Source organism: Pezoporus occidentalis, unplaced genomic scaffold, assembly GCF_034315485.1.
Source record: "Pezoporus occidentalis ecotype Australia unplaced genomic scaffold, CSIRO_AGI_Poc_V1 ctg54, whole genome shotgun sequence".
NCBI classification, from domain to species: Eukaryota; Metazoa; Chordata; class Aves; order Psittaciformes; family Psittacidae; genus Pezoporus; species Pezoporus occidentalis.
In genome coordinates this window covers 5,736,479-5,749,442 of record NW_026915877.1, presented here as the reverse complement: position 1 = coordinate 5,749,442, position 12,964 = coordinate 5,736,479, and the positions used below count along the sequence as shown (strand labels likewise).

The following is a 12,964-nucleotide window of genomic DNA, read 5'->3' as shown; positions in this document are numbered from 1 at the left end:
GGACTCCTCAACTACATTTTTAATGGCTATTCATCTGCAAGCATTAATAAAGAAAAAAAACCCAACCAAACCAAAGAACAGTCCCAGCAGAATTAAATTCAGAGCAGTCAGCTGAGCTACCCAACCAAAAAATTAGCAGTAGGAGAGTATGATCCTCTCTACTGGGCAGGATTGACTATTTGTGCTGTGTTTTGCTGACAGCATAAGCAGGCAAGGCTCAAGGGTACTGCCTGTACTTGTATTTACAATTGCTCCTCCCTGTTATTAAGCTTGTATTACTACCAGTCCATGCTCAGTCTCATTGTTTTTCAGGCCCGTATCCCCTTCTACCAACTTTAAACTCCATCCTCAAATCACTGTCTTCACCTTGACTCCTCCTCCTCCTTCATGTCTGCCCTCTCATCCCAGAGGTTCAACTCCCTTTACTTCCCTCACTCATCCTCCCCACCCCCAGACGGATTCAAACAGAGACTGTTTTCACTTGGTTCTTCCTACTGTTTGGATCCCAAGAAAAGAATCAGATTTCCTTACACACAGAAATGCAAGGAAAAAGATTTTTTTTCCACTGCATGGGAATCTTTCCCAGGACTTGCTCAAGTTTCTTATTGTGCAGTACAACTAAGGCATACATTCAGCATGGAACACCTCAGCCTAAATTAAAACAAAAAGAAACATGCCTTTCAGTTGTGCCCTGATAACTTAGAATCATGTTCACTTCAGCTTTGCTATTAAAAAAAAAAGGGGGGGGGGGAAGCTGAGAGGTTCTAGAACTTCAGTCAAAATTCACACTGCTAGACTTCTTAGCATTGTGTAATTACTGTACACTAGTAAAACCAGATTACACATACACCATGGTATTTAAATAAATTCTAAGTACATTTAGTGACTCTTCTTATAAAGTATTTTATTGTCAGTAACAAAAATACAGTGAGAAACAAGGCACATAGCTTTTGAACATTTCACCACAGTGCATGAAGTGCTATTTTGTATAGAAACTCACTTTAAGTAAGCATGAGTATTTTAATGAGTATCTTAACATTTCCGCGGCTGTTGAATAATGTAAATTCTCTTAGGCAGTATGAACTTCTCCAAGGCAGGCTGAGGCTTTTGTTGAGCCACCTGTAAGGCTGCTGCATTAATTTTATGGTTCATCTGTAACATTAAAGGGTGGAGGGGGGAAAAGTTGTTATAAAACACAGCTTTTATGCTATTTTCTTCCTAAATTTTACCATATAAAAGTAGCTTAAAACTTATCTCCACAAGAAGTTCAAATAATCAATAGATAAACCCAGGGCAACTCTGTACATTTCATTTTATGTTTTTAAAGTGGTATCAGCCTGACTACATTCATTTCCCCCTCTCCCCCTTTTTATTAGTAGTTCACAGAATTTCCTGTAAAGATCAGGAAAGCAGAGCAAATAATCAGTATGCCAGAGTTAACAATAAGTTGCTTAAAATTCTTACTTTCCTAGATTCAAGTCATTGTCATTGCAGTATCAAATTATCACTTTCTAAACTACTGCAAAAGTTTCATGTAATGAGATTATGGAAATCAAGAGAAGGAAATGGTAGGTCAGAATAGAGGAGGTGGGGACAAGCAGAGGAGAAATAGCATGAGTTGTATCTGTTCTCCTTAACAAACTAGTCAATTAAAAAATTCAACATCTACATACTAAAGCTATATACTCATCTGTTGATGAAAGGTTTATGCTGAAATGATGCAACTGATGTCTCAACCGAACTCTTTAGATGAGGAACTCTTGTATGCCTAACAATCTAAAGACTGCAAGTATATGAAAAGTAGATTCTAATTGTCAGATATTCAGATTAGCATGCAAATTAAGAAGCTGCTTGTTAAATCAGCTCTTGCAAAATGTGGGTGTTAAGAGTCTACATGAACAGCCTAGCAAGAGATACCAGACAGTGGTCTTTGTAGGTATAAAAGGGTCCATCAACAGCTCTGCAACACAATTTTAAATGATCTCGTAGTCATTCCAAGGCAGAGTTCAAGAAGATGCTTGACTATCTAATGCCAGGCGTCAGGTGAAACAGCTGCATATGCAGCAGCAGTGGAATATTCTGTGACTGTTGTCTCGGGGATCACTTGCAATAGTCTGACATTAACTTGCTGTCTTGGTACCCAATAAGCACTTGGCAGTGGCATTACCCACCTCCTGCAAGAGGCCATCTTTTCACTTCTGTGAATTGGACCCTTACAGCAGTTAAAGCTATTTCCACAGTGGAATAAACACTTGAAGACCAGGTTCCTTTCTCAATTGTAATCCCAGCTCTGCCACAAATTTACTATGTCACTGATAATCCTCCCCCCATTTCCATAAATCTAAATCAACATACCACTTTAAAGAACAGACACACCTTATTTTCTGTAAAAGGTGTACATATCTACCCTGGGGCTACTTAGTGTAAATAGGAATGGAATCAAACACATCAGAGTAAGGAGGAAAGGCTAGTTATATTTTGGCCATATAACTGCTAAAGAAATAGACTATCACAAAAATATTTAGAGGTCGATGAGAAACTTACAAGTGTCAGATGACAGCAGTTTAAGGAAAATTCACCTTTTTTACTGTACAGCTTTATGAAGAAGCCCTGACAAACACATAGCTTGTTTGTCCAGAGATACTTACTTTGCTCAGTGCTTCTGCTACCAAGACACCCATGTTCTGAGGTTTTGAAAAACTGGCAATGGCACTGTAAACCAAAACAAGAATGTATTTAGCATTTCCATCTCACAGTAATACTTGGCACTTTCATTTTCCAGGCTTAATACAAAATATTTTGTAATAGAAATTTAGGGTTTGGAGCTAAATCCTTTAATCACATTAAAGACTAGGGTATTAAAAAAAGGTATGCTGCCTCAGAATAGAAATCTGTGTTGCAGACTTTTATTTAGGTATATAAAAGGAGATATATATATATATATATATATATATATAATTTTTGTGCAAGATTATCCCATTAACTTCTTCATACTCCAATGAAAAACAGCCATGTTACCAATATCGCATACGCAAACAATCTCTGGATATGAAATAATTTAGTTCAGCAACAGAAAGAACTGTGGATTGCATTTTCTTCTCATGATACAATTATCTGTAGTGACACCTCTGTATCTTAAAAATGGATTCAAGAAAAATCATTATTACCCTCACACATGGACCCAGATACCTTAAATATGACTCTGAAAAAGCAGATACTGCTTCAGCTAAGTTAATGGTTCTGTGTATCAGGCAAGGCACATTTCCTACTGAAATTTCAGCTCAGCAACTGATATAAATTTGCCACACTGACAAATATGTGCTATTCCAGGTCTGTTTATGTCATCAGGTAACTATGACTATAGTAAAGACAGGAGTAAAATTACACCCAGACAGCTGGCAATCAATAAAAACAAAGCCCTTCTAAATCATGGGGGGGGGGGGAAATCAAGCCACACACCCCAACAACAAGAGTTATTAGAAAACTCAGCAAAAAACAAAGAACACACAACTTTGAATTGCTTCTCTTAAATAATGAGGTATAGCCAAATGGAATGTATTTTCAGAAAACTGCCAGGAAGGCATCTAGTTATTAACATGATGCACTACATTCTGTTAGGCACTATTCTATTATATATTTATATATATAATATATTAGACATATTATATATATTCTATTCTATTACACAGCAACTTCATAGTTTAAAAAAAAAAAGGCATGCTCCCTAAGTCTCAAAAGCTCAGCTCCTGCCAAGACCAGTCTGAGCTCTGAGTACCCACTAAGTTATGACAGTGACTTTGACCCTCAGAAAACCTCACCTGAATCAAAAACTCAACTACTTTAGTAGTTGCTCAGTAGTACCAAACTACAGAGTTCTCTATGACTTCTGTGATTACAACCTGAGAATGAAATCCAGCACCCCAACAAGGTAGGTATGCTGTACCAAGTAACCACTGATTCTGGTGCAGAGAACTAATAAACAGGAAAGCTCAGCTTTATTAAAAAAAACTGTATTTTAGGTTAGCGTCCTCCAAGCCAGTGAGGAGAAAAACAGAAATCCAAAGACCTACAATGTTGATGTCTGTAGCTTGCCAGGAAATAATGTCATTACACCATTTCTTGGCATGGCTAAATACAGTTAATTTAAAAGTTATCTAACTGATTAGAACATTTTAGAGGAAAAAAAATTAACATCTTGGTCCAAAAAACTGAGTTCAGCTGTCAGTCTAGTCACACACTTCCCTTTTAACTCCTGGCATAACAGTCTATTTCACATAAATGTTGCTAGATTACAGTACTTTGTAGTGCCTGTCAGACACACTGATACCATGATTGCAATGTACACATATAAACTAAAAAAGAAGTGTTCTTTAAAACATCTGTTTAGAAACAGCAGAAGTAAATCTGTTTATCAGAAATAATACAGGGAATTTAAATCTTAGCGCAGAAAAGAAAAAAACCCACAAACAAACAAGTGGGAATCAGAACAACGTCATCCAGACCCATCCTCACTAACCCAGACTTTCTAAACTGTTACCTGTGTACTACAGAAACACTATAGTAGAGGTGGCTCCTTTCTTACAGGTAAGCAGTAACTGATGTCCCTAAATCCACAGCAGTGTAAGGAGTAATTCACAGCTTTCAGGATAATTCCAGATGTGCTTTAAGATTCAGGAGCTGCTTCAGTTTGGATGTGTCTCTTCAGCAAGTCCAGAGCAAGCTATCACGAGGACAATACAAAGACTCCTTGAAGGGAGTTCTATTCTTAAGAAATACAACAGACTATTTAACCTTGTTTTGTTTCTATTTTTATGCACAAAACTAGTCCCAAATTTTGACTACAGGAGAGGCAAGTGCATCTTGACATAAATCAGAGCCCACTTATAAGCAAAAAAATTTTTACCTGCAGAAGTGCTTTTTCATAGCAGGAGGACAAAGTCACTCCTAAAGCAACAACAGATGTGTTTCCTATTCATACCTAGTAAGATAATGCTCAACACTTTCCAAGGAAAGAACAAATTCTACACTGTCCTCATTCTAAAGGGACTAAATCCCTTATCTCCTGCTCTCAGAAGTCTGCAAGATCAGACTGTACTTTCCTCTAGAAGCTGCGCCACTGAACAGCAAAAATTTAATGTTTTGGCGGGCTAGAGAATAGTGTACGTCAAGTGCAGGAGCACTCACTAGAGAAAGATATCCAAGTTCCAATCTCAAGACATAATTTTGAATGCTCACAAAACAGATAAAGGTATTAAAAGCACACAGGTTACAGTGCCAAGTGGAATTTTAGATCCAGCTCCCTGAACAAAGTACTTTAACGGTTACATTTTGTCTCATCACCACAAATCTCAAGTCTTTTTTCTATGAAGACTTTTTCTATGAATCTTTTTTTCTGTAAGTCCTCAACAGGAAGCATCTAACTCACTGGTGAAGGCAAGCGACACAGCAAGATACCTGCTGTTTTTATCTGACAATGGGCTAAAGTACAGGTCTTCCAGATCTTCACAAATACCTTAATCATCACATGGAGGAGGATATATACCCTGCTTACTTGCACAACAAGGTCATCACTGTCAGAACACAGCAGATTTGTTCTGAGAGCAAATCACTGCATCAGGCTCCTTTGAAAAAAATCTTAGGGTCACACTGACTCTAAGAGCATCATAGCAATTATCCATATATCAGTCATCTTAGCTTTTGTTGAGTGACATCTGAGAAAAATGTGTATTTTTCAGAAAAACATTCAGTCTTTGTTTGAAAAATCATGAAGAAAATATTTGTTTTGATGCCCACTTCAACCAGTCACTGCTACCTTATTCAAAAGTAGAAAGATGCCTTCATTTTTGGGCAAAATAGCTTGAGTAAGCTTAGGAAATAGAAAACAGAAAAAGTCAAATTTGATTTGGGACTGAAATAAGAAATACAGGCTACACAGGAATTAACACTTTTCGTGGGGGATGGGAGATGTGGGCTTTGTTTCCTTCAGAATGAGGACAGCCTAAAACTCATTTCACTGGAAACTGTTTGAATATTACTTTATTAGGTACAGGTAGGCAAAACATTGTTTTAATTTCTGTTCCATAAAACATGACAATAAAGAAGAGATTCACCTTTGATTTTTCACCGCAAGGCATTGTCCTTAGGTTTTGAAGTTGGGGTTGTTTTTTTTTGGGAGGGGTAGGAAACTTTAAGTTGATGATTACCTCAGAGTTGCCTCTATAAATTGCACAAGTTAATTGAAGAATTAAACTCTTCAGGAATTAAGAACTGTCTTTTGATTTCAACCTTCAGCCCATTACCTCTGAACTATGGGGCAGAGGAGAAAAAGCCCAGAAATGCAGTACCTTGTCTTGTCTTTTCCTGGGGGTTTAGCATTTTTCCCAACAGGTCCATATTCATGCTTTTTAGGCACTCTCATACCTCCAGCTTTGACTGCAAGAAGAAAATACAATTTATGTACAAATATCCACAGAATTACATATTACATTACATACACTTAGAGAAGAAAAAAATACTTTAAAATCATCTTTCCATATTTAACTCTGTGCTTCACTTTTAAACATACACATAACACAGAAACAAACAGATCCAACAAAGACTTTAAACTTCTCTGTCATGCCATACTCAAATCAATTGCCAAATACTATAATCAAGAAATTAGAGGGGTTTTGGTCACTGCTAACTATATTAAATCTTACCACCTTATTATGTTAATATGCATTCTTCACCCATAAATCTCAGATGTAATAGTTTCTAATCTGAATTTTTAAAAGCAAAACAAACAGACCAAACTCTAAACACTTTCAGGTTGTCAAACAATATCACTCAGCAATGAAGGTTTCACATGACTTACTCAAGGTATTCTAGAATTAACCTAATAATGCAGATAAGAACTAGCTGCATACTTACCTTGTTCTTGTGTTCTAACATGTTTAATTATATTTTATTAATATAACTGCCAATCACAAACCCAATTAGCACCAATTAAGTTACAGAGGACCTAACAATAACAATCTAAGCTCTGAGCCATACCAGAAAATTCAGTTCTGAACAAAGAACAGGCAAAGTTACCCAAAACATCTTGCTGAAATAAATACTTTCTCCCTGTTCATGAGGGTATTTCAAGTTTTAAAACTGTAAGAGTAAAAAAGAACAAACTTAATGTTTATTTCTCATTATTTTGAAGAAGTTCTTTCATCTTACTGGAAGGCTCCTATTTTTATCATGAATAATCAAGACTAGAGTTTTGAAACTCAAATATTTGGGGACATGAGTTAACAGGGAATGGCAGAAAGTTTCAAGAATTACTCAGCTAAACAGCACAAAAAAATATATTTGGCCTCTCTCGGGGGAACAGATGCGCCCATCTGTAACTACCACCCATTTTCTACCAAATCTGACCACTTGCCATATATTTACTGGCAGAAGGTTTAGTTTTAGGAACAAGAATTCTCCTTCAGTCATGTCCAAAGCAGCCTCGCAGTACTGCAGCTCTGCAATGTCTCAATTTGGCTTTTTAAAAATTACATACATACAATTATAGTGCTGTATTAGCAGGAAATGAATAGTCATCTTACAGCAACAAATACACTAGATATCTAGACAGAACCAAATTCTTTTGAAAAGCTAACTTCAAAGTCTCCTCTAAAATGGAAGTGTCAGCCTTTTCCAATTACCTGCCAGTAAAGAGAATCAAGATTTCAAATACCCTCAGCTCACAAGGTATGAAACTTCTTTTGTCTTTCTAAGCAGAATATAACACAGAATGCAGCTTTAAACAGGAATGACAAAAAAAAAAATCCAACCACCAAAAAAATCCTTGAGTATTTCAAAAAAGCTTGTAAGACTGATGTCTTCTTGACATCAAGTTCCTTTTATAGCAAGTTTATCCAGAACACCAAAGCAAGTTATCCCAAGTATTTTTCCACAGCTTGTTAGGTGCTTAGATTTTTTTTGCCTTTTAGGAATGAGTGGGAACACAACTGAAGTTTTAGAAGTAAGTAAAAAAACCATAACTGAACCTAGATCTGTGACTTTTGGTTTGGGACCTTCACTAAGCACATGTGTGCAGGACTGGTGATTTCCAGACACATACATTTTAGTTTTACCTTAGCAGGGTAGAGAGATCCAGACACACAGGGAGGCAGACACTTTAACACTATGAAGCTTTACAAAGAGCACATGGAGGAGTTGGGGAGCAGGTGGGAAGGAAACAAATACTCCAAATAGGAAAAGATATTTAAAGACGAAGTGGCCAACCAGGAATTGTGTCTACTACCAAAAACCACAAAGAAGAAAGTTATTTATAAGAGTAAGAATAACACAGGACTTTTCAGTCTCTTCACTGACTTGGCAATAGCTGCTAATAGCCTGCTCAAAGATACCCCTAGCAGTGGAATAGTTAAATATGGATGCTTCTGGAATGTACCAGAAAGCTGTTTTGCAATTTGTTTTTTTTCCCAAAGCAATTAAGAGATATGTCAAAGTTCCACCATAGAGCTCTATTTTTGTATTTTTTTAAGTGCCCTGTAAGCCATGTAACCTAACACTTAAGAATTGTGTGCCAAAATCTTTGCTAATTTCCATATTTAAACCATCCTATATTTTTAAAGAAAAGAAATAAGGAAGGAGGAATATGTCCCTTCCCTCCCTGCAAAAAAAAAAAGAAAAAAAAACAATCCAGAACAACCAAACCATGAAACCCAAACTGAAAACAAAGGCACAAAACAAAAGCTTTGTTGAATCCCAAGGTTACCTATGGATACTGTGGTCAGAATAAAGGTGTCCACCTTCAACCTGCTTTGTTCACCGAGCACAAAGTTGGAACAACTTTTTCCTGCTCCTACATCCCTACTCCTTTGCCAGAGACAGTCACTCCACTGCAGGGGCAGATGCACCTCACCAAGACTCAGTCTGCTGCCATGAAAACAAAAAACCAGTACCTATACAAGGTCACTGACTATAGGGGTGTAAAGGCCCTTTCAAGTGCAACTCAACCATCCCTGACACACATACACAAAAACCCAGGAAAGGACCAGACACAAGTGAAGTTGGGAAAAAGCTTCTTACATCACAAATTCACATAAAAGCATGCTCAAAACAAATGAAATAAACAACACCACCAGAAAAATACCTTTAAAGAAAATAAAACAGATGTTACAGCTGAGACACACAAGTTATATCTCATGCTATTCAGGCCATAATTGCTTCTAATAAACCAGGGAGGGATGGGGCAAACCTAATTGGTTTAGGCTCAGCAGCAGCTGTGCACCAGTTCTAAAAGTTAAGTCTGCAGAAGCTCTTTAGACTTGATGCATACAGGTAACAAACCACGTACTACTGCTAACTCTGTGTTTTGAGATGCTAGCTCCACACAGATAATGAACAGGCAAGCACAGGAGTGGATTACTAGCTGTACGTACTTACAGATTCTGCAACAATCTGTTGCAGGTACTCATTTAAACACCAAGTAGTACATCTGGACAAACCACCCATTAGGTGGAGCCATGGTTAGAGTACCACACTGAAGGCTCATCAGCCTGCACTCTGAAGCACCATCTTTAGTCAGGTAACTCCAAAGGGGAGGTGAGGTAGAAAACCAAAAAAATACCTATTTTCCGCATTACAGTAAGAGGCAAAGAATAAGACTGGCACACTAAATATATATATACAGATTTCATTAAGCTACTGATACTTGTCTATTACTTGATAATGCATTCCTGATTAAGAGAGCAGCAGAGCCTCTGCTCCACCACAGCATCAGCCAGGTTGGAAAAGATCTTTATCATCAAGCCCAACCATTCCCCACGACTGACAAATCCACCAGTAAACCGGATTACTAAAGGCTTTTTGAACACGCCCAGGGATGGTGATTCCACCACTGCCCTGGGCAGCCTGTTCCAATGCCTTATCGCCATTTCGGTGAGGAAACTGTTCCTAATACTCAAGTCTAAACATCCCCTGGCGCAGTTTGAGGCTGTTTCCTCGTCTTACCGCTTGCCACTGGGGAGAAGACACGGACCCCCATCTCACTGCAACCTCTTTTCAGGCAGTTATTGAGAGCGTTAAGGTCCCCCCCGAGCCTTCTCCAGACTGAACAATCCCAGCCGTTCCTCATCAGACTTGTGCTCCATACTGCTCGCCAGACCCACAGCCCATGGCGGGTCACTGCAGATCGGACGCAGTCCCAGAACACCGGGTGCGGTACATGCTCATGTAGGGTGAACAAGGAGCACCGCGGGCTGGGCTTTGCGCCTACACCAGGCCAAGTGAAGCTCCGGCCAGGGCCCCGGGAGCCTGCCGGCGCAAGGAAAGGGGACGGAGCAGCCCCGACCGCTCCCACCCTTCCCTTCTGCGCCCCCACTGCCAGCACCGCTCTCCAGCCCCACCGGCCTCGGGAGGGACACACAACAGGCCCACAGGTGCGGGAGCGCTGGTTGTGGCGAGGCAGCGCGATCCCTTCCCAGCGAGTCCGTGGACGCCAGGTGCTACCGGGAACCGAGTTCGTACAGGAACGCTGATTTCAGCGGCCGCACCACCTTCAGAGACCGAGACCGGCCCTGGCCCTGGCCCTGGCCCTGGCCGCGGCCCCGGCCCCGGCCCCGGCCCCTACCCCTACCTGCAGGCGGCCGCCCGTGCAGCCGCGGGAGCGGCGAAGCGCGCTTACTCCGCACCATGCCGAGGCGAGAAACCCACGGTGGACGCGAGCAGACGCATGTGGTAGCAACCTTGTGCTCTGGGGCGGGGCACGGCTGAGCAGAGGCGCGGGAGGCGGTGCGAGGGCGGGTCTGGTGGGGCCGTCCTGAGGTGAGGGGCGCGGAGGGGCGGCGGGTGAGCGCCTGTGGCGCGGAGCGGGGAGATCCGCTGTGAAAACGCGGATCACGACGTTGCGGCACGAGTGCATCACGTTAAGTCAGGCGAAAATGAGGAAGGGGGTGACCAAAGGGAGAAAATGAATCATGTGAGTGGTTGGTGTTAGATTGACTGCTGTCCCGTCTCGCTCTGATGGCAACTTCTATCACCTTTATCAGCCCTCGTCCAAGTTACCCTGTCTGTATGCCTTTTTCCTTTGTTTTGTCTTGGTGGTTCATTACAGGCTTTTCAAATTTCAGCTGCAGTTTCCTTCAGCCTCTTTTAGTTAAGGTATTTAGCTTAGAATTTTTCACACTTGTATGAGCCTCGGGTTGTTTTTTTGGTTTGGTCTGTTGTTCTGGTTGTTTTTTTAATTGTTAATTTTTGTTGATTTGTTGTTTTGTTAATTTTTTTTTAGCTAGGTTTTGATTATTCCCCCCCCATGACTGAGAACTTTTGAACCCCCTGGGTTTTCTTGGCAGCATTTGGCAGAGGACTAGGGAGTGCAGACCCAGCTCTGTGCTCCAGACTTAGTGAAAATCCATTTCTGGGTAGAGAAACTGATTTTCAGCTGAGGAAAAGGCTGTAGGAGGAGTTCACACCCTGGCAGACAGCAGAGAAAGTCAGTGCTACTGGACATTTCGAGTTCATGCCCTCAGAACCAGAGCCAGGCACTTACTGGCTGTATATTCTGTGGAAACATCCTCTTAATGCATACACAGGCCAAAGAAAAGCCTATGTTAGTCAATGGAGTTAATGCTGACTGAAGTAGTACAAAAGAAAAATTTCATTTATAGTACCAGCTATCATATTACAGCATCTCATTTTTTTTGTCATCTTAGTGATAATATGTATTTCATATGTATGTGCTTGCTATGCTATCTTGCCACACCTGCTAACTACTTATAATGAAAATAATGCAGTTAGTGTAAAGTTGGGTCTGACTTTGTATCCTGACTGAAGAAAGCATTCTCTTTTGAGACAGGAACTAGTCAGCAGTTTCTCTTGGAGTGTTTTAGTGGTACTGCAGCAGAACTGTTTTAGCTGTCAAGTGCAACCATGGATCTGTGGTCTAAATTTTAGGACTGATGTCTAATGCTGTAATAGTTACGAACAACCTTCATTCTCTTGTGTGAATATACGTAACTGTGCATTTGTCTCTCAGGGTTCCACGACCGATGTCTGGTCTTTAAGTTTTATGGTTTTGCTCTCTAGAGGAGATACACAAATATTTGAGGAAAATTTTACCTCTATAATTAATCCTTACTTGTTGGGGGAAGCCGCAGTGAAATACAGAAGCTTTACAGAGATCATATGAGACTTGTTTTTAGTCGCTTCCTCCCCCCCCCCCCCCCCCCCCCCGTTTTATACAAGTATTTTTAGTAGTAAGGTTTTTAAGCAATAAGTTCTTTTAAGAACTATGTGATTAATTTCTTAATTTCAAGCAAGAGCCTGGGCAGAGCCACATTAACATCAAAAAAGTAGTCTGTCATTGTTAATGGGTTTTCCAAATCCTTTGGAGAACAAAGGCTGAGCTTTGTCAGCTTAAAGCAGACATTGAAAGATCCAGTAATTTATTATAAAACCCAGACACCCAGTGAACTTGGAAACGAGCTGGTGCCAGACTATGCATTACTCACCAGTTGTCCAGGGTAGCAGGCTCCAAAGCGAGGTGTATGCAGCCGTGGCTTGTGAGAGACTGATCTGCTGGTGTGCACAAAGAAAACTTTAGAATGTCTACTTATATTTATTATCTTTAAAAACAAACAAGCACAAAGAAGTTACACTTTACTAGTATTTAAGGTACAGCTTGACTCTGGTGCCCTCACTTGGTCTGTACCTTCAAGGCTCTGTCACGCATGATACCATCATCTCCCAGAGGCAGAGGGGTTCACAGTGGTGGCCTCATCCATTTGTTTGCTTTCAGTGGATTGTGATGTATTGCAGTTTGTGTGTGCTGCTTGAGTGGATTTATGCTTTATATTATTTAGTTTTAACTAAGATAACACTAAATGGACAAGTGGCTTAGAGAGATTCCTGCAAAGAACCCACAGGTTGAAGATAACAACATAAGCACAAACGAACAACAAGAAAATGATGGAGCTGGCATTTC

The 12,964-nt window shown here is 40.2% G+C and overlaps 1 protein-coding gene across 2 annotated transcripts; it reads right to left on the bottom strand.

Annotated features, from left to right (window-relative positions):
- Positions 1 to 887: 887 nt before the first annotated feature.
- Positions 888 to 10,918, bottom strand: DAPL1 (death associated protein like 1). Of its 2 annotated transcripts, none has more exons than XM_062637855.1 (4): positions 10,696 to 10,918; positions 6,345 to 6,432; positions 2,649 to 2,712; positions 888 to 1,152 (listed from the first exon to the last, which is right to left on the bottom strand). In XM_062637855.1, the coding sequence occupies exons 1-4, from the start codon at positions 10,901 to 10,903 to the stop codon at positions 1,033 to 1,035; spliced, it is 480 nt and encodes a 159-aa protein (XP_062493839.1). In that variant the 5' UTR covers positions 10,904 to 10,918; the 3' UTR covers positions 888 to 1,032. The 2 variants fall into 2 exon arrangements, with proteins under 2 accessions (XP_062493839.1, XP_062493840.1); XM_062637856.1 differs by having other exon boundaries at positions 10,619 to 10,706.
- Positions 10,919 to 12,964: the final 2,046 nt, after the last annotated feature.